This window comes from Rhinopithecus roxellana, chromosome 16 (genome assembly GCF_007565055.1).
Source record: "Rhinopithecus roxellana isolate Shanxi Qingling chromosome 16, ASM756505v1, whole genome shotgun sequence".
In the NCBI taxonomy this organism is placed as follows: Eukaryota; Metazoa; Chordata; class Mammalia; order Primates; family Cercopithecidae; genus Rhinopithecus; species Rhinopithecus roxellana.
This window is the reverse complement of record NC_044564.1, coordinates 95,792,426-95,820,401: the sequence shown is the minus strand read 5'-3', so window position 1 is coordinate 95,820,401 and position 27,976 is coordinate 95,792,426. Positions and strand designations below refer to the sequence as shown.

Sequence of the window (27,976 nt, the reverse complement as noted above, 5' to 3'; positions counted from 1 at the left end):
AATTATTTTATCACGTATTTGTTTATTGGCAATACATTTCCAACTGGATTATAAACTCCATAAGAGCAAGGATCTTGACATTTTAAATATTCTTATTCCTATGTCTAAAACTGGCAGATAGCAAACACGCACACACGCACACACAGTGAATGCACACACACATATAAGTATATATGGAATGAATGCATCTCAGCTTTGCTGCTTATTAGATATGGTCCTTGAGAAAATTACTCTGGCAAGTTTGTGAAAGTGCCCGGCACAAGGTGTTTCGCAGAAGCAAAAAGACAGCCGTCTTTTTCCAGTCACAGCTATTCAAGGTATAGTAAGTGAATCAAATGAGCCCCTTACCTCCCATCTACATATTCCCCGATATATTTGCTCCCTGTGTACTCCATGGCGCCTGTTTTTAGCTTCCAGCTGTTAGGATCCGGAGTCTCAGTGGATACGGCATCACTATGACACCCTGGAGGGGTGGGCGGAGCCGAATCGAAGCCCCGCCCCCTGGAGGCGGCAAGCTTCTTGGTATTGCGCACGCTCCCTCGCTCGCGGGTGGGCGGAGCAGTGCGCCTGCGTGTTGCCGGATGCGCATGCGCAGGCGCCGTGTGGCACTCAGCGGTCGAAAGGGGAGTTCAAGGAGACAGGGGAGACGCGGCTGAGGGCTCCTTGTCGGGGTCCGGGCTGCAGCCATCATGCCGGGGATAGTGGAGCTGCCCACTCTAGAGGAGCTGAAAGTAGACGAGGTGAGGCTGTCCGGAGGACAGGCAAGGGAGACATGGGGCTGCGGCTTCTCGGGCCTGGGCCCAGCCCCGCTTAGGCTCCGCGGATCCTGGGCCCCGGGCCCCCCTCTCCAGTCCTCCAACACCTATACAGGTCGACCCCCGGAGGTCCCCTCCGCAGCTTCGGGAGTCGCCTCCCCTCTCTACCCCACCCTGTTGCATCCTGCAATAACTCTAGAATCCTCCCCCTTTCGCCTTCCACGGCGACCTGCTTCTCCTTCCGTGAATAATAGTGATACATTTTATTAAGCACCAACCAGTCATTTTACTTAGCTTATGTCGCTTAATCCTCAAACTTGCATGCGAAGTGAGTATACAACGCTAGGGGCTCACAGTCAAGGGAGACAGTCACCTACCTTAAAGTGGTATCACCGGTGCAGAGTGCATAGAGTGGGGCGAGGAGGCCGCGGGAAAACGAGACGATATTGGAGCGTGCATCTACTCACAGCCATGGGAAGGTGTTTGGTAACAGGACTCACTTAAAGCATTCGTTTATTCAAGAGATATCATTTGAGTAATTAACATGTACACACAACGCTGGAAGAGGTATACTTCCTGCTTTCATGGACTTTACAATCCGGTAGGGAGACAGACACATAAAGAGGCCATCACAGTACAATGTAGTTAGTGCTGTGAGAAGTGAAATAGAAACATACCCTACTAATTATAGCTAACATGATCAAGTCCTTTCTAGATGCCAAGCAGGATGCTAATTACTTTCCGTGCATTAATTCATTGAATCTTCCCAGCAACACTGTAAGGTAGGATATATATATATACAATTGGTCATAGCATGTTATAAATAAGGAACTAGGCCCCGAGAGTAGAAATGATTTGCCTAAGGTCATGGAGCTTGTAAGTAATAGAGCTGGAAGTGAACCCAGGTCTGATTGTAAAACCAGTGCTTTTCCAGTGTATTATGGGTGAAAACTCAAAAGAATGAGAAGGCCTAGCAGAACCTATTTTTAGGGAGCCAAGTACAGTCTGATGTGACCCTAGTGGTGTTGGTGGGAAGCAGCAGGTGCTGAGCCTGGAGAGGCAACTTGGGCTGAGATAGGACTTGGAAGCAGCTTCCACAAGGCCAGACCAAACAGTTTGGACTTGATCCGTAAGGGAGATGGTGGGAAGAGGTGGAAGGTTTTAAAGCACAGGAGTGTCATGGCAGGGCTGGGTAGTAGAACAGGCTATATTAAAGGAGAGGAAGACCAAGACTAGAAATGATGTGCCAGCACTAATATACTATGTTAAGTGTTTTCTTTGTTTGTTGTTGTTGTTTTCGAGACAGAGTCTTGCTCTGTCGCCCAGGCTGGAGTGCAGTGGCGCGATCTTGGCTCATTGCAACCTCCGCCTCCCGGGTTCAAGCGATTCTGCTGCCTCAGCCTCCCGAGTAGCTGCGATTACAGGTGCCCGCCACCACACCCGGCTAATTTTTTGTATTTTCAGTAGAGACGGGGTTTCACCGTTTTAGCCAGGATGGTTTCAATCTCCTGACTTAGTGATCTGCCCGCCTCGGCCTCCCAAAGTGCTGGGATTACAGGCATGAGCCACCGCGTCCGGCCATGTGTTAAGTGTTTTACCTGCAATTCTTCATTTAATCTTAGATGCCTGTGAGAGTGGCAACTGTTATTTTCCTCAGAGGAAGAAATTATTAGCTATGTTCAGGGACTTTTATTATATTAAAGTGACATTTACTCTGAGGTGGTAGAGGGGATCTGCCCTGTGGCCACCAGTCTTTTGTTCCTCCCCACCCCCCATGTAGCTGGGTTAATCTTGAGTTGCTGAATTTCTTGTTGCAGTTTTTATTAGGTTCAACAAACGTCTGAGGTTCTACTTCATACAACTGATATATCTGAAATACATTTGCCTTTAGGCTTCACACAATTGAATGAACATACGGATAATTACTTAAATAACTAAAATACAAGACAAAGTGTGATTAAATACTGTGAAAAGGGGCAGATACGGTTTAGGAAAAGATTTGAAGTTGGATCTAAATTTTAGGCCTACCTGCCGGTCACCTTGATTACTTGATTTTAGCATTTGCAGACATGGTTATTTGTAAGATGAGGTGATCCCAGCTATAAAATTCTCTGAAGCTATAAAGGGAATAGAGAAAGGACTTTTTGGGCATAATGTGAGATATGGCTAAATGGCATTTGAAGAATGGCACTTATAGGCAGAGATGGAGAGAAGACCCCTCTAAGTGAGGGTAGGGTCTGAGCAGAAGTAAGGAGATGGGAAGATGCAGGGAGTCAAACAGGAGTTTAGTGTTCTGAGAGAACAGTAAATAGTCCCTTTTTGAAATGTTGTAGGTGAGAAGGATGGAAAGATAGTTTGGGTCCAGAAGCCTTTCGATACCCGTTAAGAAGTTTAGGCTTTATTCTGCTATTAAGGCTGAATGAGAGTTTGGTTGCTAATTTAATAGCAGAGTAAAATAAGAATTGTCATTTAGGGAGATCACTCTAGCAGCTGTGTGAAGAGTGGATTGAAGAAAGAAAAAGAAAAGCAGGGAGACTGGTCTCAGTGGCTCTTAAAATTATTGAGAAAGATATTAATGATCCCAGTGTAATTGGTGTTTACAGAGACTGTGCTTTCAGAGAGGAAAGAACAAGTATATCTAGAATTGATCAGACTTAGCAATGGATTTGATATTGGAGGCAGGGAAGGTTGAAGAATCAAAGTCAGATTTGCAACATGGCAATATTTCTGGTGAAGCCAGAAGAAGGAGCAGGTTTGGAGAGCGAGTTAAATACGTTTTGGACTTCATTGGCGTAGGAGTTATGACACATCTCCATTGAAAAAAGCAGTCAGAAGCTTTGGACTGGAAAGTCCTTGGACACATTGACAATTTTGAGTGAAAATAAAAATAGCTAATATTTATGGTGTACTTTCAATGTGATAGGCACTGTTCTTATTTTTATATGTATTAGCTAATTGAATCTTCATAACAGTTCTATTAAATAAGTACTATTCTCTGTTTTACATAAATTTAGGAAAACTCAAGGTGTGGTATAAATAAAGTACTATAAAAAGAGGTACAGACATAGTTTAAGGAGGCAAGGACAGGACTAGAAGTTTGATTGGGCTCTAGATGGTGACTTTGTCTCAGTTTCCACACCTGGAGACTGTGTAACCCTGCTGCGCAGTGAGGCTGTTGTGAGAATAAATGAGGAAGGATGCTGAAATTCTGTGTTCTTTGAGACAAAGAGAGCTGAATGAATTTGAGAGGGTATTCACAGTAAACAGCTGTGAAAGGATGTTGCTTCTGTTGGAATTCATCAGTCTTAGTGAAGAAGCAGGTGAGGGGATGTGGTGACATCTCAGGCTCATCCACCTCAGTGATGGTGATATCATGGGAAGAAGCCTCATTGGAGGTCACAATCTCAGTGTTCCAGTTCTGGGGTTGCCACTGCGGTTGCCACTGACTCACTGTGCTGTCTCTAGCACATCCCTCTTTTTCATTAATTACAAAACAGACTCAATGTCTTCCTTTATTTTCCTGTGACAGGGACGGTGTTTTATATGCTCAACAACATGAGTATACCTTCGTTTTGATAAGATTTCCACATTTGTAGGGAAATAAGTAATGCAGGCAGGCCTTATAGTTTTGGGCCTTTGAATAGTTGAATCAGCCAGTTAAAGCTCTTTTAAGGCATATGACAAGTAAATATAACTAACCTAATTATTAAAATATATTAAGCTTTTAAAAAAGTTTGAGTGTTAGTTTTTATTCTCCTAGTTGTTTATAGGTAATAAAACAAGCAAATGTGTGCCACTCAGTTTTCCTAAATAAATTATTTTCAAAAACTTTAATATGAAAACTTTACAGATTTTAAACATAAATTTATTAGAGTCATCATGGCAGATTTCACTTATGTCATAACTTTATTTTTGATAATTGTAACAGTTGCACTATTAATAGACATAGTCATAACTTTATTCTCCTTTCTATAGTGTATAGATTAATTATTACCCTTGTCATCTTTCCTTGCCTTTTATTAATAACCTAGCTGCGTAAAGTGCATAAAAAATAAAATTACAGCTGGGCACAGTGGCCCATGCCTATAATCCCAGCACTTTGGGAGGCTGAGGCAGGAGGATCATCTGAGGTCGGGAGTTCGAGACCAGCCTGACTAACATGGAGGAACGCTGTCTCTACCAAAAATACAAAATTAGCTGGGTGTGGTGGTGCATGCCTGTAATCCCAGCTACTCAGGAAGGCTGAGGCAGGAGAATCACCTGAACCCGGGAGGCGGAGGTTGTGGTGAGCCGAGATTGCACCACTGCCCTCCAGCCTAGACAAGATCAAAACTCAGTCTCAAAAAAAATAATAATAATAAAATAAAATAAAATAAAATTACAGACTGTTCTCACACAAAAATTTTTAATTTTACAAATCAAATTCAGTAGTGCATTAAAGCATAATACACTGTGACAGACTAGATTTTATTCTAGAAATACATTGGATCTGTTTTACAAAATCTGTTAATGTTCTATGTTATATTTATAAATTAATGAAAACGAAGCCTAAAAATTTTATTCTTTTCTGGTATAGAAAACATGGGTAAAGCAAAACTAATTAGAATTAGAAAGTTTTCTTAACAAGGAATACCCAAACAACTATATTCCAGATACCAACAGCAAATATACTAAACCTGCTTTTAATTTTAGAAAAAGGGAAAGTTGTCTGCTGTCATTGCTCTTCATCTGTATTGGCCTGAAGGGATTGGTCAAAGCAATAAAATAGGAAATGAGAATAAGAAGAAAAAATAAAGTATGAGAAGGGAAAGAGACAGTTTTTATTTGTAAATGGCAGTTTTTCTGTTAATCTTCTTGAGTTTTGTGTCAGAACTAACAGGAGTTCAGTAAGATGGCTGGAGAGAAAATACAGTGTACAAGCAAGCAGTAAACAAGCAGATTTTCAAAAGCAAGCAGTTTGAAAATCTAATAGAAAAACTATCCTATTTAGATAGTATCAAAAGTGCTAAAATACTGAAGCATAAACAAATGTTCAAGGTCCCTATAATGAAGGAAACTGTAATTTTAACCAAAGGACAAGAATGACCTGAATATGAATAAATGGAGAGAAGTACTGTGTTGTGGATGAGAAGGTGTAATTCGTGTATTCATATCTGTTTTCTAATTATTGTATCCCCATTTAGCAAAGAGTGGGTGCTCAACAACTACTTATGCTAGACACTATTTTGGGTGCTTGGTGTGTACCGTAGTCAACATTATATTTAATTACCATATATTAATTTAGGGAGAATTGATATCTTTACAGTAGTGAATCTCTGTTGAAAACAAAATCCCTTCCCTCTTGGAGCTTATAATCTAGTCACACACAGACCACTCAGTGGCTCTTAAAATTATTGAGAAAGATGTTGATGACCCCAGCGTGGTTGGTGCTTACACAGAGATTGTGCTTACAGAGAGGAAAGAACAAGTATATCTAGAATTGATCAGACTTAGCACATGAGTGCTAAGACCAGACCACACGAGTGACCACTGATGCTAGCTTATATAAGATGATTAGAGAGAGACTCTCTGAGGATGTGAAGTTTGAGCAGGTACCCAGTTTTATAAAAGTGCCCATTGTTCCCTAATTTAATATATAACTAAATTTAATACAATTTGAATGCAAATTGTCGGGGGAAGGTGTTCTTCTGAAAGAATAGCCAGAAAAGTTTTGAAAAGGAAGAATGAAGAGGATGGTTCTCCCAGATAACAAAATGTTCTCTTCAGTGACAGTAATTAAAACATTGTGGTGTTGGTATAAGAAAAGGTAGTACAGAAAAGGGACCAGCAGGTCTCTTGCTTAAGCAGTTGTTAGTAGGCCCTGGGCAGTTTACAGTTCTTTCTGTACTGGCTGTGTCTACACTGTGTATCTTCTCAAGAAAATATCACTAAAATGCTATTGAGGGAAACTGGTGGGCATAGTTAAAGGGATGGCAACCTTGGATATGCTCTGATTTTTAAAAAATTTGCAGATTTTAGCACTTTATTATTAGTTACTACTAGATGGACTAGATGCTGTTTGTTATCCCTTCCAGCCTCGTCTTCTGTGACTCTGTAGTCCTCTGGGAGTTTTATTTATCCATTAATTTGATTTAATTTAATTTAATTTTTTTTTTTTTTTTTTGAGACAGAGTCTTGCTGTGTCACCCAGGCTGGAGTGTGGTGGCGTGATCTTGGCTCACTGCAACCTCTGCCTCCTGGGTTCAAGCAATTCTCATGCCTCAACCTCCCTAGTAGCTGGGATTATAGGTGTATACCACCATGCCCAGATACATCTCTAGTATCTTCACTAGAGATGAGCTTTCACCGTGTTGGCCAGGCTGGTCTTGAGCTCCTGACCTCAAGTGATCTGCCTGCTTTGGCCTCCCAAAGTGCTGGGATTACCTGTATGAGCCACTGTGCCCAGCCTTATATATCTATTAATTTTATTCCAGCAGCAGAAACTCAGTGAAGCTCTCCAGAGTTGGTTCCTCTCCCTACATCCCAGAAGCCTCCATCCTTCTCCACACCCCCTTTCTGTCTACCATACATATCTAAAGATTCTATTAGCGGTGCCATTTCTTCCACTCTAAAATGGGGATAGTAATGGGAATAGTAATCTTTTCATGAGATTATTGTAAAAGTGAAGAAAATAATATATGTGAAAGAGCTTCGTGTTCTCTAAATCACCACAGATTATAAAGAATCGCCGGGCGAGATGGCTCATGCCTGTAATCCCAGCTACTTGGGAGGCTGAGGCAGCAGAATCACTTGAGCCTGGGAGGCCGAAGTTGCAGTGAGCCGACAACGCGTCACTGCATTCCAGCCTGGGTGATGGGAGTGACCAAAAAAAAAAAAAAAAAAAAAAATGACAGTGTTTAATTTTCTTGGTAAAGTCAGAACAGTGCTACTTTTGTGTTCTCTATTCTGACCTGCATGAGGTTAAGTTGAGAAAGTGGTATTCTGGTTCACAGTCTGTGGTCTTTGTCCCATCTTTCCTTTCCTAGGTGAAAGTTAGTTCTGCTGTGCTTAAAGCTGCAGCCCATCACTATGGAGCTCAGTGTGATAAGCCCAACAAGGAGTTTATGCTCTGCCGCTGGGAAGAGAAAGATCCGAGGCGGTGTTTGGAGGAAGGCAAGCTGGTCAACAAGTGTGCTTTGGACTTCTTTAGGTAAAAATCTTTTGGTATCGGTGCCTACTTGGTTGAAACATAAAGGTTTAAATTAATAACTGAACAGCCAGCTAATAATGTGGATTTTAGTAGGAAGTACATAGGCTTTGAAATCAGACCAATATAAAACATTCAAAGGATGATAATTATTTTTGGTTTTGTTTTTATTATCTGGCAAGTTCTTTAATCTCCATGAATCTCAGTTTCCAAATTGTAAAATAATACCTATTTAGGTTTGCTAAGCAAGTGACTGGTGACCATTTTTGCTACAGCAAGGGGAAAGTCTTTTTGCTGTGAAAAATTTGAAAAGGCATGTAAAACAACTTAGCACAGTCCTTTTTAAGCAGGCATTCACTAGGTTGTTGTCATTACTACAGAACACAGGTATGATGGAAAGAAAATTGTATTCAGAGTTAGGTTTTAGGTAGGTCACTGTGCTTGATACTTAAGTAAAAAAAACCTAAACTGTATAATTGTAGGAAAATGTTTTAACAAGCATATTAGCACTCTATTTAAAGGGAGAGAAAGTCAACTCAAAGGAAATTGGCTCTTGTAACTCTGAAGTCCAGAAATAGGCCTGGCATCAGGCAGGACTGGATTCAAGGGCTTAAATAATTTCACAATTACTTGATGTCTTTTTGCCTCTCCTGTTTTCACAGTCTTTTAGTTCTGGTTTTCTCTGTTTACCTCATTTCAGAAAGGCTGTCACCTTGCTGTACCACAAATGGCCACCAGCCACTCAAGTTGCTATTCTGTTGATACTTGCTTAGCAAACCTAGACAAAGTGCGCCCTTTATCTAGAAGTGAGCAGAAGCTCCTGGACTGAGTCTAATTGTCCTGGCTGGCTGACTTCATATACATATCATTGCATCACTTGTGCTTCAGGAAATAAAAGGCTCCGATTGGTTAGGCCTGAGATGGGGAGTGGACTTCACTTCATCCAAACCACATTGCGGAGAGACAGGGAGGGGTTGTTCCCAAAGGAAAATTAGAAGGATGTTACAGAAGAACGGGGGAATGACTGCTGACTAGGCAAAAACCACCAATGTCCACGACAGTGACATTAGAGAAAAGAAAAATAGATACCTTAGCACAGTAGCTGCTTTCCTTCTTTCTTGCTTCTGCTGTCTTTGTCCTTATGCAAAGATATTTTTGTGGTTATAATCATAGTATGTATACATTGAGAAATTCATTTTTATTTTTCACTTGACATTATTGGAAACATTCTTTGAAGTTGCTGTATAGTCTTCATGATTTTTTTTTTTTTTTTTTTTTTTTTTTTGAGACGAAGTCTCACTCTGTTGCCCAGGCTGGAGTGCAATGGTGTGATCTTGGCTCACTGCAACCTCTGCCTCCTGGCTTCAAGCGATTCACATGTCTACAGGCCTGCACCACTAAGCCTGGCTAATTTTTTTGTATTTTTGGTAGAGATGGGGTTTTACCATGTTGGCCAGGCTAGTCTCGAACTCCTGACCTCAAGTGATCCGCTCTCCTTGGCCTCCCAGAGTTCTGGGATTACAGGTGTGAGCCACCGCACCTGGCCATAATCATCATTTTTAATGGTTATATATTATTCCATCAGTGGATAAACCAACCGTAACATACCTGACCAATTCCTGTTACTGAACATCATTGTTGATTTCAGTTTTTGATTATTTTGGATAAATCTGCAGTGATTACCTTTGCGTATAGATCGTTTTCATTAGTTAATAATTCATTGGCATAAATTTCCTAACAGTGAGATTATTCTATAAAAGGCTTTGAACGTTATTATGGCTCTTGAACTTTATTGCTTTGCTTTTTTTTTTTTTTTTTTTTTTGAGACAGAATGTCGCTCTGTTGCCCAGGCTGGAGTGCAATGGCTCGATCTTGGCTCACTGCAAGCTCCACCTCCTGGGTTCACACCATTCTCCTGCCTCAGCCTCCTTAGTAGCTGGGACTATAGGCGCCTACCACCACGCCCAGCTAATTTTTTGTATTTTTAGTAGAGACGGGGTTTCACCGTGGTCTCGATCTCCTGACCTCGTGATCCGCCTGCCTCGGCCTCCCAAAGTGCTAGGATTACAGGCGTGAGCCACCGAGCCCAGCAATTGCTTTTGGTTTTTAAATGTTGGATCAATTTATGCTGTCCTCAGCGCTGGCTTCTGGTATGCATAGTATTTAAATATTTGGGGGGTGCAAATATTTTTGGATGTTTCAATTTGCATTGATTTGATTGCCAGCAAGGTTGAGTGTGTGTGTGTGTGTGTGTGTGTGTGTGTGTGTTTATTTAAACAATTTTTCTTTTTTTTGAGACAGAGTTTCACTCTGTCACCCAGACTGTAGTGCTGTGGCATGATCTTGGTTTGCTGCAACCTCTGCGTCCTGGGTTCAAGTGATTCTTGTGCCTCAGCCACCTGAGTAGCTGGGATTACAGGTGTGTGCCACCACGCCTGGCTAATTTTTGTATTTTTAGTAGAGATGGGGTTTTGCCATGTTGTCCAGGCTGATCTTGAACTCCTGGCCTCAAGTGATCCGCCTACCTTGGCCTCCCAAGCTGTTGGGATTACAGGCGTGAGCCACCGCATCCAGCCTAAACAATTTTTATTTTCTAAGAGAACTTTTGCAAAACTTTTTTTCCATGGCCCAGTGGTAGTACATTTTAAGCAGGGAATGTCTGGATTTCACAAATTCCCAAGGTGCCTGACTGCCTCCATAGAGGAATTTCTCACTGCTGAAGTTGCTGGTTGTAGGCATTAGTAGATAATTGTTAGGTATGGGGAACGGGGTCCAGAACAGGGATCCGTGCTACTAGAGTAGTGGCTTGTAGCCCGTCTGCTGCTGCAGCGTTTTGGAGGAATATAAAACTCCCATTGGAAATGGTTGCTTTCTACCAAAGTGATTCTTGTGTAGAAGTTATGTGGGTGCAGGTTGTGCTTAGAATACCTGGAACGGAAACCTAAGAAACCGGTGACATTGGTGGACCTCCAGGAGGGCAGCTGAGTGGCTTATTGGGCAAGAGTGGAAAGCAGATTTGTCACTGTATACTTCTGTAGGCCATCTCTGAAATCCTTCCTTCCTGATCCATGTTAAACATGATTCATGTGAGAGTGTAGCTAGATTTCTGGAGTGTGACAGGTAAGCACTTAAATAATAAAATTATTATTTCATTGGGAGAAAGGTGTTCTGAATTTCACTGCCTCAAGTATGGCTTTTACATAAAATGATGGTATTTTATTCTTGCTTGAACATGCATACTGGCAGGGTTGAATGATAAGGGGGATTTTGCAAAAAACTGAAGCTTATTCTTTTTATACACAGAAGTTAAATTTTCTCTAGCCATTTTTGATAGCCACAGAATGAATTATATGCTGCCCTGCTTCTTAACAGAGAATACCAAATATAATATAACTTTGTTCTTGATAGCAAGGATTAATATCTATTTTTGTTCAATGTGTAAATAGAATGAGGACCTTGAGCTTTTGAGGAGTGGAGTGCAGTTTGTCTGTATACCAACAAGCAGGATCTTCTGCTTGTTAGTTTGTGTATTTGCTTTTTATAATTTTGTCTCTTCCTTTGCCATTGTCTGTCACCTCTGACTTCTGTCAGCATGTCCATTATCTAATTATGCCTCCTTCTCTTCTTTTTTTTTTTTGAGACGGAGTCTCGCTGTCACCCAGGCTGGAGTACAGTAGCCGGATCTCAGCTCACTGCAAGCTCCGCCTCCTGGGTTCACACCATTCTCCTGCCTCAACCTCCCGAGTAGCTGGGACTACAGGCGCCGGCTACCACGCCCGGCTAGTTTTTGTATTTTTTAGTAGAGACGGGATTTCACCGTGTTAGCCAGGATGGTCTCGATCTCCTGACCTCGTGATCCGCCCGTCTCGGCCTCCCAAAGTGCTGGGATTACAGGCTTGAGCCACCACGCCCGGCCGCCTCCTTCTCTTCTAAATTTGCTAAGCTGATACCCTTCGAGGAATTGGATCTAAAGAAAAGAATAAATAGGCCCCAAGTAAGGAGTTCCTCTCTGAGTAAAATTTGCATGCATTAAGCTACACTCCTTTCTTCTTACTACATAAAGAAATTAGGTTTTCTACCTCAGAAATCTTTTTTGTTTACTAACTTGTTCTCAACTGGAGGATCCTGAAGTTGTCTTGTAAGTGAGGTAAGAATATTTACTCACATACCTTTCAAAAAGCAAGGCTATGTATTTGAGATCTGTACCTATTTTCTTCTCACTTTTCTGTTTTTCATTGTTTTACCATTTTTCTGTTTTTCATTGTTTAACCCAGCCTTCTTTTCCAGGCAGATAAAACGTCACTGCGCAGAGCCTTTTACAGAATATTGGACTTGCATTGATTATACTGGCCAGCAGTTATTTCGTCACTGTCGCAAACAGCAGGCAAAGTTTGACGAGTGTGTGCTGGACAAACTGGGCTGGGTGCGGCCTGACCTGGGAGAACTGTCAAAGGTAAAAAGGCTTCTCCTGGAGGTCTCACTTTCTGACTCAGGGTTGGGATAAAGGCAAGAGGTAGTCAGCAAAGGGTCTCTGTGAATACAGATATGATGTAAGAACTTACCAGATTTACCAAACATATTAATTAGGCAGTGATTATACATAGTCCAGAAAGGAATTTTTAAAAATAAAAGTATTTCTGGCGGGGCGCAGTGGCTCACACCTGTAATCCCAGCACTTTGGGAGGCCAGGGTGGGCGGATCACAAGGTCAGGAGATCAAGACCATCCTGGCTAACATGGTGAAACCCTGTCTCAACTAAAAATACAAAAAATTAGCCAGGCGTGGTGGCAAGCGCCTATAGTCCCAGGTACTTGGGAGGCTGAGGCAGGAGAATGGCATGAACCCAGGAGGCGGAGCTTGCAGTGAGCTGAGATTGCACCATTGCACTCCAACCTAGGCAACAGAGGGAGACTCTGTCTTTAAAAAAAAAAAAAAAACAGAAAAAAATAGAAATATTTCTTTAGACCTTCTAGCATGTGCAGATTTGTTTTTAGTTAATTAGCTAATTAGAGAACAGAAGGGAGTAGGGGAAGCTAAAGTATTAGTGAAACACTGTTAGTTGAAAACATTGTGGAGGTTATTGTGGAATTCACTGGGGAAATCGGATCAGGCTTATGCCACATTTTTCAGGAACATATCTAAGATTTTTTTTAAAAACTACATAATTGTAGTTTTAAAAGTGTTTCTCTTTCTCCTATATTTCCTATCTTAGTTGTGACATCACCATCTGTTGAAACGTCAGAGCTAGAAACCTGAATTCTTCATTCCCTACTGTTCTGATTCCATGTAGTCATCACTTCCTATAGATTAGCATCTCCTGGAATTTTTTTTTAAATCCCTCATTGTTCCTGCTGCTGTTATCTTATTCTTGGACAGGAGTTCTTAACCTGGGGTACATGAATTTCTGGGAGAGGAGGGTGGATCAATGTGGGCTTTAGATGAAGAATTGAGGATAAAATTACACCTCCACAAGAAGAGTGATCTGTGTGGAAAATAAATCTGTGTCACTATGTTTTTAAAAACTGGATGGGACTCTCCATTGCTGGTGAGATAAAGCATCTTCTCTATAACATGGCATGCAGGCCCTTTATGATCTGACCCATCTCTGCTTCTTCAGCCTCAGCTCTGTCCGTTCCCTCTGGGGCAGCACAGGTAGCAAGGCATGGAGGAAAAATCTCAGGTCTCACTGTCTCCTAGGCTGGAATACAGTGGTGCGATCACAGCTCACTGCAGCCTTGACTTCCTGGGCTCGGGTGATTCTCCCACCTCAGCCTCCCGAGTAGCTGGGACTACAGGCGCAGGCTACCATGCCCAGCTAATTTTTGTAATTTAGTAGAGACAGGATTTTGCCATGTTACCCAGTCTGGTCTTGAGATCCTGGGCTCAAGCGATCCTGCCACCTTAGCCCCCGGTCTAGTTCCCATCTCTTTGTGTATAGCATCTGTGAATATAAGCTTGGTATCATAAGTAATAACTTAGCAAACTTTTTGTCTTTTGTATCTGGCATGATTATTTTCAGATACTTTTTGATTTACTGAACACATTATTTTAAATAGTTGATAATTCTAGGTTGGAAAGTGGTAGAACTTACACATGTAACAAATAAAACTACCTTTTCTCATTTCTGACACTTATGAAAGAAGAAATAGCAAGTCATGCTAGTAAGAAAGCATATTTATTCTTGAATCTTTGTATTAACACTTTTTTAAACTTTGTAAGATAAAAAAAAAAATTATCTTTATTCTTTTCAAAAGTGTATTTCTCGACCAGGTGCCATGGCTCACACCTGCAATTGTAGCACTTTGGGAGGCTGAGGCAGGAGGATTGCTTGAGCTCACGAGTTCAAGACTAGCCTGGGCAACATTTTTTTTGTTTTTGTTTTTGAAGTGGAGTCTCACTCTGTCACCCAGGCTGGAGTACAGTGCCACAGTCTCTGCTCACTGCAACCTCTGCCTCCCGGGTTCAAGCAATTCTGCCTCAGCCTCTTGAGTAGCTGAGATTATGGGTGCCTGCCACCATGCTCAGCTAATTTTTGTATTTTTAGCAGAGATGGGGTTTCACTATGTTGCCTGGTCTGGTCTTGAACTCTGACGTCAAGTGATCCGCCTGCCTCAGCCTCCCAGAGTGCTGGGATTACAGGCATAAGCCACTGTGCCCAGCCAATTTCATAAATGTCTTTAATTCCTTAAAGGAGCTGCAAATACCAAGAAACCATTAGTGGATCAGTAGGAACCATCTCTGCTTATGGCAGGACGTTGGGAAAACTTTCAAAAGCAAACAAACAAAACTAGTAGAATTGAAGACTTAGGTTCCAACCTTAGCTCTGACATTACTATGTATCTTATCTTAGGCATGCCAACCTCCTTGGTCTTCATCTGTGAACTAGAGATAATAATGCCTCATAAAGTGGTTATAATAATAATTGTGTGATTGTATACCCAAAAGCTCTGTTCCCAATAAAAGGTTTCTGAATTTATACATCTAGGAAGATTAATCTGGTCATCTTATATGAGGTGACTTAAGAGTTCAGACCAGTAGAGGAATAATCAGAAGACTATTGACAGCTGTGGCCTTATGTCTTCTTACTTCTCTGGGCCTATTTATCTTTAAAATGACAGCAGTTTCTGCTGGCTTTCCAGTTGAGATTTTTGTGACCATCAGAGGATACTGTGAGTGTAAAGTATCTCTCTCCCTGTTGCAGTTTAGTACTTCACCACTCTCCTGGCTTATTGGTTCAGCTCCCCGATTTGGGTCTTGACTTTCTCCAGTCTAGCTTTCACACTTCCCAGCCTACAGAGATGGGATTGAGTTACTGCCCTGCTTCAGTGGCACTTGTTAACCATCAGGTTAAAACGCAAACACCTTTGCTTATCATTTAATACCCTTTATCATCTGGCCTGTCCACCACTGTAGTGCGGTATTAAGAAGCACAAGCTGGAGTAGGCATATCTGACTTTGTGTACTATTTCTTCCGCTATTAGCTAGGTGGCCTCAGTGAGCCCCTGCAGAATGACCTCATAAGAGTGAAAATGGAATGGAATCATGTGCCAGCATCATTTCTAGCAATAAGTGCTTGGTGTGATGCTTCATCTCCCTCCATTCTTCATGCAGACTTTGCTTCAGCCATTCTGAAGACATGCCTGTCTATCTTCATATGTACTCTTTACTTGGAATGTCTTTTCCTCCCTTGTCTTTCTGACTGGCTCCTGCTCAGACTTTAAGCTAAGTCTTACCTCTTCAAAAATAGTCCAAACCTCCAGCCTTCAGGATGGGTTAGATGTACACAGTCCTTACTCCTATAGCAGGCAGTTCCTGTCTCCATCATTGCCATTAGTCATTGGGGTAATTTGGAAATCTTAGTTGTTATTCCTGGCTTTCTCCCTCACTAGACTGTGATCCCCTTGAGGACAGTATCTTGTTCCCTTCTGTATCCCTAGTTTCTACCACATGGAATGACATAAAGTAGGCTTTCCTGAGTGTTTGTTCAAGGATTAAATAAGTCTGAATGTGATTTGCTGGGGATTTAAGTCGGGGAGCAGTTGTGGCAGCCGGAGCACTGGAGAGACACCAGGAGGTGCGTTGATGGTTATAGATTTCTCCACCCTAGCTTTCAACTTTGCTTTTGCCCTCTTCACCCTTCCCAGGTCACCAAAGTGAAGACAGATCGACCTTTACCGGAGAATCCCTATCACTCAAGACCAAGACCGGAGCCCAGCCCTGAGATTGAGGGAGATCTGAAGCCTGCCATACATGGCAGCCACTTTTTTTTCTGGACCAAGTAAAGATGGGTTCGTGGCCCACACTCGGTCATGTGCCCAGACACCGACTGATGAAAACGCCCATGCAATTTGCATCGACTGATAGTGTGTTCTTTCCGGGATCACAAACATTAACAAAAAAGTTAATTTATGTGACTTGGCAGTTATTCTATACCATTTCCTGTCCATTAAAATTTTTAAAGGAAACAGTTGTATTTTATTATGTTTTATGTGACCTTTTGGCCTTTAAAGATGACTTCCCCTTGCTTTTTCTTCTTGTGATCCTGCCTGTTCCTCTTGCTTTGCTTTAGGCACTCGCTTATGTGGCTGAGGATCCCTGTTAGAACAGGGAGAAGTGGCCATGTGAAGGAAAGGCTTTGTTACTTTAGGCAGCTCCTTGGGGTGTGTCTGTTCACACATTTTGAAGTCTCAGCTCTCTTTCCTTCCATCTAACATCTTAGGCAAATAGATTACCCTAAAGGTCATACAAGGGGAGCCTCCAGGATAGAAGTGCAGAAACTTCTTTGAGGCGTGACTCAGAGAATGGGAGGGGCCCCTAGCAGGGTCTCATGCAGTCTTGCTCAAAGTTTCTTGAAGAACCGAACTTCCACCACTTCCCCTTGATATCCCATCCTCAAGCATTATAACCCAGATGTTTTTCCTGATAGACAAGGGAGGTGGAGGCTGAACTTCCAGCTCCAAAGCCAGGAAGTCTGGAGGTCTGAGTGTCAATTCCAACCTTGGGTGTGTTCCTTAACCTCTTGTGAGAGGTTGAGTTTGAGGACAAACTAAAGGGCACATGCTTATCTACCTCCTGGGCAGGTTAAAGCCACAAGTGTTTATAAAGCTCTTTGGTTCAAAGCACTATTATGTCTTTTTCCCCCTTTCATTCAATTCCTTTTTCACTACTAGGCTGTTTCCTCTACATCTGACTGGGTCATTTTATGCCTTCTGGTTATGGCTTTAAATTGCATATGACCCTGCATAAGTCTTCTCAGCTCCCTGGGCCTTGGTTACCTCTTTGCAACACTCGAAAAAGCAAAGCAGTTGGACAGGAGTCTGTAAAGACCCTTCCAGCCCTTTCTAGATTTTCTAACTGGAGAGATTGCTGTGAGGCTCTAGACAGATGAGGTGCAGGGTCTGTTGCCCGAAGTGCTAGGACAGTTCAAAGAAAAAGCATTGTGTGATCTGCCATGCCTGCTTCTGTACCTAGTGCTGACCCCACAGCCGGAAGCATTTTGGATGCTTCCAGCAGAACCCCCAACCTGTTCTGCAAAAGTTACTTGCCAACCAACGTTTGCCTCAGTTTCTCTAATGAAAAATAATAGGTTTTGTTTGCATTTTTTTCAATAGCTGAGGCAAAACCCACTAACCTTTTCGTGGCCAAGTAATTGGAAGTCACCTCTGGTGGGAAAGGTATGAGCATGACTGCAGATTGGTGTTTATATGATACTTCAACCCACATGTTGCTTCCTAGGTTCTTTCTGCAAAGGAAGCTGCGCCTTGCATAAATAATAACAAATACTCATTGTGCACTGTGCTAAGCACTTTACATGTTTCACCTCCTTCAGTGCCCAGAGTCCTTTGAACGAGGTACTATAGGTCATATTCATTTCACAGATGAGGGAAGTTCAAGTTTAGCGAGAGGTTAAGAAACCCCAGTCTCAGATATAAGAAGTGGTAGATACGGGATACAAGTGAAGATTGTCTGGTTCCAATGGCCACACTCCTGTTCTTCAAAGCCATGAGTGGTTCTCAGCCTTGAGTGCACATGGGAGTCACCTGGGAGGTCTTTAAATCCTGATATTTGGATCCCACCCCCAGAGATTCTGTTGTAATTGGTGTGTAGTGTGGTCTGGGCATGGAATTTCTGAAAGCACTCATGGCCTATTCTGATGTGAAACCAAGGTGTAGAACCACATACTGATTTTAGACATGAGGAAGCAAGTACAGCAGGCTACGTGCTAGTAAGTGGTAAGTGACTAAGCTGAGATTTAAACCCAGATACATCTGATTCCAAAGCCCGTACTCTCAAAATAAATGGGTGTATATGGAGATCCTAATAAAATGATTTTGATTTAGTAGGTCTGAGGTAGGGCGTGTGCTAACGGCACTGGTCCACAGATCACATGGGTAATGAGGGAATAAACCATACTGTCTTTCTGAGCAGGAGCTATGAGTAATTTACCTGCAGCAGCTTCTAGCACTGTTCACTCCCCAAATGTTCATTCACCTCTTTAGAACCAGAGCAACACGTCTTGAACTGTTAATGGTTTCAAATTCAATTCTAGGATGTAACTTTTGCCCAAGTTGGACAGCAGTTCTTGCCTCCCTCCTCCCCACCTTGCTTTGAATTCCTTGAACAAAGAAACTAACTTTTGGCTTTCCTGTACTCTCGATGGGATTACACGACATCATAGCCTTCTAGGACAGAAGGCTCTAAGTAATTAAATATAATAAGTCTCTTACAACAAGTGCCTGTCTCAATTTCAGTAGGTAAAAGGTCACAGAACAATTGGAAAGCAGTTAGTGTGAAGGATTCCTGAACAGGACTTCAAATAATAGAAAATCTTCCTGGTGGTTTGGCTTGAGAATGATGAGATGAATTCCTTATATCCCCAAAGGAAATTTATCTGCCTCCTTTCTTCTGCCAAGCCTTTTCCTGTCTTCCCTATCTATCTGAGTTAACGGTGTCTCCATCCTCCCAGTATCAAGTAACCTGAGATGCATCTTTGACTCTTCCGTTTACTCCAAGTTCCAATCCAACATCAAGTCCTATTGAGTTTCTTCTGTAATCGCTCACATTTGCTACTTCCTGTTTTATCTCATTGTCACTTTCCTAGGCTGTTTTTTTCCCCTTGCCTGGATTATTAAAATGGCTTCCTAAGTGGTCTCCCATTGCCATCTCCCGCTCCAGTCCATCCTCAAGTTTGCTCCACGTGCCTGTGCTACTCAGCAGCCTTCAGGGTCTCCCAAATGGCTGCAAAGTCCAAATCCTTAATCTGGCCCTAGCCTCTGACACTCCATAATCTGGCCCTAACCTAGCCCATTTCCCCATCATTATCTTACTTCTTATTATGTAGCCTACACTCTACAACATGCCATTCACCAAGAACCTTTGGATCTTCACAAATGCCATTCCCTTGCCGGGAAACAGTCCTTCCCCACATCTGCCTCTTGAAAGTCTCCCCATCTCTCAAGGCAAACACGAATGGTGTCTTTCCCAGGAAGTATCGCCTTCCTACAGCCAGAAATTGTCTTTCCTGCCCCTTTGTTCCCGTGACACCATGTAGTATGACGGTTGGGCATGAGGGCTCTGGAGTTGGGCTGTCTGGATTTGAATCCAGGCTCTGGTCATTTAATGGCTGTGTGACCCTAGAGAAGATACTTAACCTTTCTGTACCTTATAGTCCTCATCTGTAAAATAGAAAGGGGAGGAGATGACAATAATAGTACCTGCCTTCTGGGATGGCTATGAGTATATAGTGAGTTACACACACACAAAATGCATAGTAGAAGGTTGATAAATGGTAGCATTGTTATAAGACTGTATTTGAGTAACACCTGTCATGACACTGGCTGTGTCTTACCTCTCCTGTTCTCAGTGCTGCAAGAGTTGGACTTCTATCTTATTTCTATTTCTATATCCTAGTGCCCAGTATTTGACAAACACCCAGGAAATGATTAACTGTACACAAAGTTTACCTTTCCAAAGGACTTCCAAACACTTTCTATGATATAAAACCACAAACAACAAATTACTTGTACGTAGAAATGCAAGTAACTCTTTGAGGTTAAATTGCCATCTTTGTAGATCTCAAATCCTAGCTGAAATGCTTTGGGTATAATAAAGGATTTTTTTTTTTTTATGCCCTGAGATGGATCATGGTGGATCATGGCATATTTGGGCTTTAAAAAGCTGCTTCTCCTATTTAGGAAGTTTCAGTTTGAGGTTGTGATGCCTTTATATATCTTGATTATTTGTGATGTGTGTCACAAGTAATTTAAGTAACATATTGAAATTTGCAAATTTATTGACTTCTAAAAAATAAGACAGATTCCAGAGACTAGGGAGTAGCTAAGTAAGATGTCCTAGGCTTCATGTATGAAAACTGGTAGATCTGGGAAACAAAATGAAGATTGTCTGTGTGCTTGTCCTTCAAAAGTATTAGAATCTCAGCACTGGATACACATTGGAATCACCCAAGGGGATCTTGAAATACTGATGTCTGGATCTCATCACCAGAGATTAGGATTTAATTGGTCTAGGGCCGGGTGTGGTGGCTCATGCCTGTAATCATAGCACTTTGGGAGGCCGAGGCAGAAGGATCACCTGAGGTCAGGAGTTCGAGACTAGCCTGGCCAACATGACAAAACCCCGTCTCTACTAAAAATACAAAAATTAGCCGGGCATAGTGGTACGCACCTGTAATCCTAGCTACGGGGGAGGCTGAGGCATGACGATCATTTGAACTTGGGAGGTGGAGGTTGCAGTAAGCTGAGATCGTGCCACTGCACTCCAGCCTGGGTGACGGAGTGAGAATCTGTCTCCAAAGGAAAAAAAAAATTGGTGTGCAGTGTGGCTTGGACATACAGGCATTGTAATAAGTACTATCACTCTTGCTCATTCATACTCACAAATACTTTGTTCAGTTGGAGAAAAGGGGGCGTAGTCTGGAAACACATTAACTAGTTAATTCATTCAATCAATATTGATTTTGCAGCCTGCCTTTCTAGACATGGGTAGTGAACAAAACAGGGGCCCTGCCCTCATGGAACTTCCATTCCAGTGGTGGAGGCAATAAACAGGCAATCAGAAACAAGATGATTTCAGGTTGTGATAAATCCTGAGAAGGACCCAAACAGGGTTAATATAATAGTGACTAGCTAGGGGGTGAGGGAACGTTTAGGAAGACAGGCCACAGAAGGACTCTCAGAGGAAGTGGGGATTGAGTTTCCTCCTGGAGTGTGAAAAGAAGCCAGCCAGTGAAAGAGCGGATGGAAGAGTGTCCCAGTCTGCAGGAACAAACCCTTTGGCAGGAGCAAAACCCCAAGGCAGGGCAGGGCTTACTGTGCTTCAGGAACAGAGAGGAAACTCGTCTGCCTGGAGTGTGGTTTTGTGTGGAAGAGCCTAATGCAGGTCACAGCCTATCTATAATACTTCCACCTTTATTATCATGGGGACGTTTCCTGCCATAGGTGTCTCTGCTGTCTGCTGGGTGAAGTCCAGTCTCCCCAGTGTGACAGTCAGTCTCCTCACAGTGTGACTCAGAGCGCTCCAGCTTCATCTCCCGCTACCATCCCCCAGCACTCCATCTGTGTTGAGCCCCACTCTGTGCCTTTCCTCTTGCTGTGCCCTCTGCTCAGATGGTCTCCCCCACCTCTTCTTGGTGATCCCTTTCTTGAAGAATCAGCTCACATTTTGTCTCCTTTGTGAAGCGGCTGTCATCATCCCCACCCTCAGCAAGGGAATCACCTCTTCCTCCGAGTTCAGGAGCACCCTGCGCATGAACTGCCTTGTATAACGCTCCTTTGGAGCAAACTGCATCTCCTTTGCAGTTGTATCTTCTCCTTTGTGTAACAGCAGCCGACACATAGTCAGTGCTTGATAACTATTTGTTGAATGAATGCTGCACAGCCGTCGCCTCTGCAAAAGAGAGTAGCTTAGTTAATCGTTAAATGTGTATCACTCTATACAGAATAAACACCAGGGCATTTTCTATGCAAAAGGAGACCCAGGATTCTACCTTAATGATTAATGCCATTGGAAAAGACAGGGGACTTGCAAGCTTTTTGCTTTTGTTTTTTTCAAAAAGAAAAAAAAAAAAAAAGAAGCCCAGAAATCCCTGTCACGGTCTCAGTAAAATTGCTGTCTGTGAACTGAAGGGAGATGGTTGCATAAAAGGCCAAATTAGGTTGTGGTAATAAGAAATATAAATTGCATGCAAGAAATATAAATCGCATGCAAGAAATATAAATTGCATGCCAGTATTCCTTTAATTTGAGGTTTGAATGCAAATTAAGCAGGCATGCCCTTTCTGGAAGCCTTGTTTTAATCAATTCTGCTGCTCTGATGGAAGAGTTGATGCTAGAAAGAAAATGATAATGCTGTCCCTTTCCCTTGCTCTCTAAAACTAAGGTATTATGTCATGTGACAGTGGTTTGACTTAAAGCCTTTATTTATTTATTTGATTGTTGAACACGCAGCACCCTTGGGCTGCTGTGGTTGTTTCCAAGGATTCTAGTGGTGAATTCATACCAAACAACTTTCCGGAAAGTCCTTTAGCATCTTTTTTCCATATCACTGTGATGGGCAGCCGGGCAATGAGGAAAAGCAGGCTGGGGTGCTACCAGTCTCTGATCTTGTTATGTGGCCTTGGCAAGCACTTTCCCCTTTCAGCCAGTTTCTTTAGCTGTAAAATAAAGAATTGGACCAAGTAGGTATCCAGGCTCTTTTCCATGTCAAGAAATATATGAAATGTAGCTTCTCTATTAGCCAGCTTGCTGGGGGAGACAGTGGAGTTTTCATATTTTCTTGAAATAGACCTAATCACCTGGGCAATTCATTCCGGGAATTTCATTAAAATGAGAAGGGCATTTTGGCCTTCTGTTTTAAATAGATCACCCACACTGACATTTGAAGGACAAAATATAGAAGGGATTCTGAGATTTTGTCAACCACTTCCCTCATTAGAAGTCATGTGGCTGGGTATGGTGGCTCACGCCTATAATCCCAGCACTTTGGGAGGTCAGGGCAGGTGGATCACTTGAGTTCAGGAGTTCGAGACCAGCCTGGCCAACATGGTGAAACCCCGTCTCTACTAAAAATACAAAATTAGCCGGGTGTGGTGGTGCATGCCTGTAATCCCAGTTATCCAGAGGCTGAGACAGGAGAATCACTTGAACCCAGGAGGCAGAGGCTGCAGTGAGCCAAGATCACTCCACTGCTCTCCAGCCTAGGCGAGACAAAGTGAGACTCCGTCTCTAAAAAAAAAAAAAAGGAAAGAAAAAAGAAATTATTTCATGTAACTTTCAGGCTGAGTTTCTTTAGAGGATTGTTATGAGGGCTTTGATCTTAAAAGTTAGAAGAGAAACCTTTTGGAGATCATCCATTACTTGAACTGTCTTTTGATTGGGCCAAATTCAATCTGAATTTCTCTGCCCTCCTGGATTCAGGCTGGCTGAAACTGTGGCTACTGCTATCGTGTGGAGGAATGGTTCGGGACGATTTAACTACAGGAGTGGGGGAGCAGTGCTTGGGACCTTGGAGGAGACCTGAGCATCAGAAGCCTAAAGGGCAGGAGTGGGATCAAAAACTTGACAGAACCAAAGCAGAAAGTTGGGAGATAAACACTCAAACAGAAATAGCTACAAAGGCAGCTGGGGGCGGTGGCTCACGCCTGGAATCCCAGCACTTTGGGAGGCTGACGTGGGCGGATCATGAGGTCAGGAGTTTGAGACCAGCCTGGGCAACATGGTGAAACCTTGTCTCTACTAAAAATACAAAAATTAGCTAGGCATGGTGGTGGGCACCTGTAATCCTAGCTACTCAGGAGGCTGAGGCAGGAGAATCACTTGAACCTGGAAGGCAAAGGTTGCAATAAGCTGAGATTGCACCACTGCACTCCAGCCTGGGCGACAGAGCGAGACTCCGTCTCAAAAAAAAAAAAAAGATCTACAAAGGCTATGAACTGACAGTTTGCAGAAGAGAGCATCAGAATGGCCAATAAACATGTGAAAGATGTTTAACCTCAACAGCAGTTAGAATAATGCAAAGTAAAACCATAATAAGATGCCATTAATTAGTTTAGCAACAATGTAAAAAGTTGATAATTTTGAGTATTGACCCAGAAGTGGGGAAATGCGTACTCTCCTATGCTACAGGGAGGAGTATAAATTGTTGTATTGATACATTATGTTTGGAAGGTAATTTGGTACATCTATCAAAATCTAATGAGTGTACCATTCCTCACCTGTAAACGTTTATACCACAGAAGCACTGATTCAAGTACGTTAAGCTGTGTACAAGGATGTTCATTCAGTATTGCTTGTAAAAAGTGAAGAGACAGAGACACAGAAAAAAAGCTTCTGTTCATTGGTAGTGAACAGTAAATGAATTGCAATAGAGCCACACAATGTGATCCTGAACATCTGTGAAAAGGACCGAAGTGACTCTTTTGACATGGGAAATTTCTATGAGGTACAGCAATCTTGTATGTCAAATCACATGGTGATCATTTGTTTACTGTTCTACTTTACCTCCCTTTCTTGACTTGAGCTTCTCAAGGTGGGGACTATATGTATTTTATCTCTGGCAGAAGCAGAATTAAAACCCAGGGCTAGGCTGGGCATGGTAGCTCATACCTGTAATCCCAGCACTTTGGAAGGCCAAGGTGGGAGGGTCACTTGACCCCAGGAGCTCAAGACCAGTCTGGGCAACATGGTGAAACCCTACCTCTCCAGAAATGAAAAAATTAGCTGGGCATGGTAACATGCGCCTGTGGTCCCAGCTACTCAGGAGGCTGAGGTGAGAGGATCCCTTGAGCCCAGGACTTCAAGGCTGCTGTCAGCTGTGATCATACCACTACACTGCAACCTGGGCAACACAGCAAGATCCTGTTTCTAAATAAATAAATAACCCATGGCTGTTTGGCTGCAAAACCTGGGCTCTTTGCTTCCCTCTTAGTTATCAGTTTGGAGCTGGTGAATTGGGTGATTGGTAATGGAAGCATGAGGATGGACAGGAGAGAATATGGAGAGTGAAGTGTCTTGCCCAGGCCCAGACCATGCAGCTCTAAGCTTATTACTGTCCAAAAAGCCACTCTGGTGACTCATGAGACAGTTGAGTCTTCTGTGAGACTTGAGAAACACACTTTGCTTCTCTGAAGTTTATTTTCCTCCTTTGAGAAATGAGAGTAACAACAGTGCTGCCCTTCTGGGGTGGTTTTGTTGATTCTGTGACAAGATGATTATACATTACCTTGCACCAAGTAGTTGTGCGGCCAATAGGACCCCTCAGGCTGACAAGTGCCCTCAGCAGGGGGTTTTGAGGCAAGGTGGACAGGCAGAGGGACAGACCTTTTCCAGGCAAGAGGGAGGGGCTGGCAGAACACAAAACCCCAGCCACAGGCTATCTGAATGGAGGCCCCCCAGCACGGTGTTCCCTGTGAGTCAGCCTTGAGCTAAGTGGCAGACAATAGTGTTAATTAAAAGGCCATGTTTCTTGACAAAAACATCCACCCAGCTTCCAAGCCTGGAGACAGTTTGAACCAGTTGTGCAGTTCTCCGCAGCATTTGGGGAGGATTCCCGCCTGCTCGTGACCTGAGCACGCAGTCGCCCTCTTGTGCCGGGTAAGGGCTCTGACTCATTGCTAAGTCGTGTCAGGAATGGTCTGGTGTCAGAGGACTGGACTAACTCATGGAGCCTCACAATTGCGAGACCCTCAGAGAACCATAAATTCCCTTTACTTCACAGATGGGGAAACTGAGGCCCAAAGATGGGAAGGCTTCAGATAGTAGTGAAATTAGGATCGAGCCTAGACTTCTGATTCCCTCACTGTGGAACTGTGGACTACCTGTGTGACTGCAACTCAATGTTAAAAGTTGTGCAGAGTGGATGCCTGCACAACTTTTAGAGAGGAGGGGCTTAGAGGCAGGGGAACAGTGTGAGCAAAGATATGAAATGGGCCTGTAGAAGCCCATGGTGGAAATGATAATTACTGACACTTATTAGGCACTTGCTGTTTGCCAAGCACTGCACTAAGGGTTCTACATCTATTGACCCACTTATTTCTCGCGATGACTTCATGAAATAGGTGTTCCTGTTATTCCCGTTTTATGGATGAAGAAGCTGCGGCTCGGAAAGGTTATGTCATTACCATGGGTCACACAGCATATATAGTAAGTGGTAGAACTGGGATTTAAACCCGGTTTTGTCTGACTCCAAAACCGTAAGTCTTAACCTACCAAACTTAGATAACACATGTGGAAATGCTTGGCACTTAGTAGGCATTTGGAAAAGGTGAATTGACTCTGAATCATGAAAATTGTCAACTCGCATTTGTCAAGCCTACCACATGCCAAGCGTTTCCACGTGCATTATCTATGTGTGGTGTGTTGGCCGCCACCACTACTACTATTGTTATTACCTTCTTTGATCGACATGCCAGCTCTGCTAGGTAAGAATCTTTTCCCCAAGTTTTAGATGGAGAGCTCAGGCCCAGAGAAGTTAGGTGGCCTGACTGCAGAAACACAGCTGGCTGGTGGCAGAGGCATCAGACTCAAAGAGATAAGCATAAAGGATGGCCTGGCCAGATCTCAGGAGGTGGGGAGCGATGGGGCAGGACCAGGGGCAGGGCAGCAGCCCCTTCCTGGCTTCCTGACAGCACTATTGTTTGAAGCCGGTTCTTGGACATCCAGGAAATGGGCGACATCACTCCCAACAAAGGGGAGGAAGCTGCTTGAATGTTGCAGCTCCACCTCACGCGCTCGCCCTGGGGCTGGAGATGGGAGCCTGGCCAAGGCTGCCTGACCCTTCAGCTCAGCCAAGCCACCCAACCCCCACCCTCGGGTCTGGCCTGTTGCCTCTTCTCTGTGCCAGTCCATTCCAAACCTTCAAGCCCTGACTAGCAGACCTGCCTGCCATAGAATGCATCCCCTGATGCATTCTCCACTGATAACCCTCTTTCTGAGAGCCTCTGCCTCCTAGAATCCTGTTGGGTGAGATTCACCTTCCACTATGCCTCATGGTTGGATAGGAGACCGCACCTTTAATTCTAGGTCTCAAGCCTGGCCTCAGTTTCTTCATCTGTCTGGAGGCAGAGCTGGTCAAGTGGGACTGGTCTGGGTCCTCTCAAAGGGCTCTTTGCCTCTGTACTTCTAAGTCTAAGCACCTTTCCTGACTGGATAAGGAGAAAGCAGTGCCACGGATAGTACCTGGGGCCCCAGAAAGAGGAGGGAGAGGAGTTCCAGGTAGCAGAGCTGTCACTGAGAGTGGGACCAGGCAGTTAGGCAAAGCAGAAATTGAGAATGGTCTTTCTACTGGGATCTGGGATCCAGGGGACCTGGGTTCAATTCCCAACTCAGCCACTTATTTATTAGCTGTGTGACCTTGAGCAAGTCAGTCCACTTCTCTGAGCCTTCATTTCCTCACCCATGAAATGCAGGAAGTAAGGTCTACTTTGCAGAGTGGTTGTGGGGATTAGGTGGGACCATGGGCATGAAAGCGGCCCCAGGCTAGTGGCAAATGTGGTGCCTTTTCTCTTGGTAGGGGTGACTTTCCCAGCAAAGACTGGAGAGAGATGGAGAAATAGACACTGCAGCATCATGATGAAGAAACTCAAACCCTGGTGGAGCTGGGAGAACAAAGACACTGTTCTGTTTCCAGTATCTCCAAGAGCATGTGTGAAGCCAGACCCAACTGTCTGTGGGAGGGGTCTGTGCCATGGTATTGGGCAAACTCACAGGTCACCATAGCCCAGGATTGCAATGTCCCAAAAGCTTGTCTTGATCTAGACTAGGAACCCCAGCCCATGCGAGCAGGATGTGCCCTTAGGGTCATCTGGCTTATCCTCTAATCTAGGGGGCTCAGACATGTCAAGTGACCCCTTGCCCCTTTCCCCTTCCCACAGGTCACACAGCCAGTTAGGATTGGAACGCAGGCCTCCTGCCTCCAGTCAGGGCTCTTTCTATTGAGGAGGTCCCTGGGATTTAGGAGGCCCCCCCACCTCCCCAGCTCCAGCCTGAGATGAGGGCCAGATTCTTGTCAGGAAGTGGAA

At 43.4% G+C, this 27,976-nt stretch overlaps 2 protein-coding genes across 5 annotated transcripts in view; one reads left to right on the top strand and one right to left on the bottom strand.

The window, feature by feature from the left end:
- MORN5 (MORN repeat containing 5) overlaps positions 1-454 on the bottom strand; it is a 40,783-nt gene extending 40,329 nt beyond the window's left edge. For all 3 annotated transcript variants that reach the window (XM_010355383.1, XM_010355381.1, XM_010355384.2), the window contains exon 1: positions 349-454. In XM_010355383.1, the coding sequence (XP_010353685.1) occupies positions 349-395 (47 nt within the window). In that variant the 5' untranslated portion in view covers positions 396-454. The remainder of the gene's footprint in view (positions 1-348) is intronic.
- A 93-nt stretch (positions 455-547) lies between these two features.
- On the top strand, positions 548-27,976 carry NDUFA8 (NADH:ubiquinone oxidoreductase subunit A8). 2 transcript variants are annotated; one of them, XM_010355379.2, is made up of 4 exons: positions 548-740; positions 7,781-7,944; positions 12,229-12,394; positions 16,086-16,408. In XM_010355379.2, exons 1-4 carry the CDS (start codon positions 690-692, stop codon positions 16,221-16,223), a joined length of 519 nt encoding a protein of 172 aa, XP_010353681.1. In that variant the 5' UTR covers positions 548-689; the 3' UTR covers positions 16,224-16,408. The 2 variants fall into 2 exon arrangements, with proteins under 2 accessions (XP_010353681.1, XP_010353682.1); XM_010355380.2 differs by lacking the exon at positions 16,086-16,408 and adding an exon at positions 27,469-27,976 and having other exon boundaries at positions 551-740.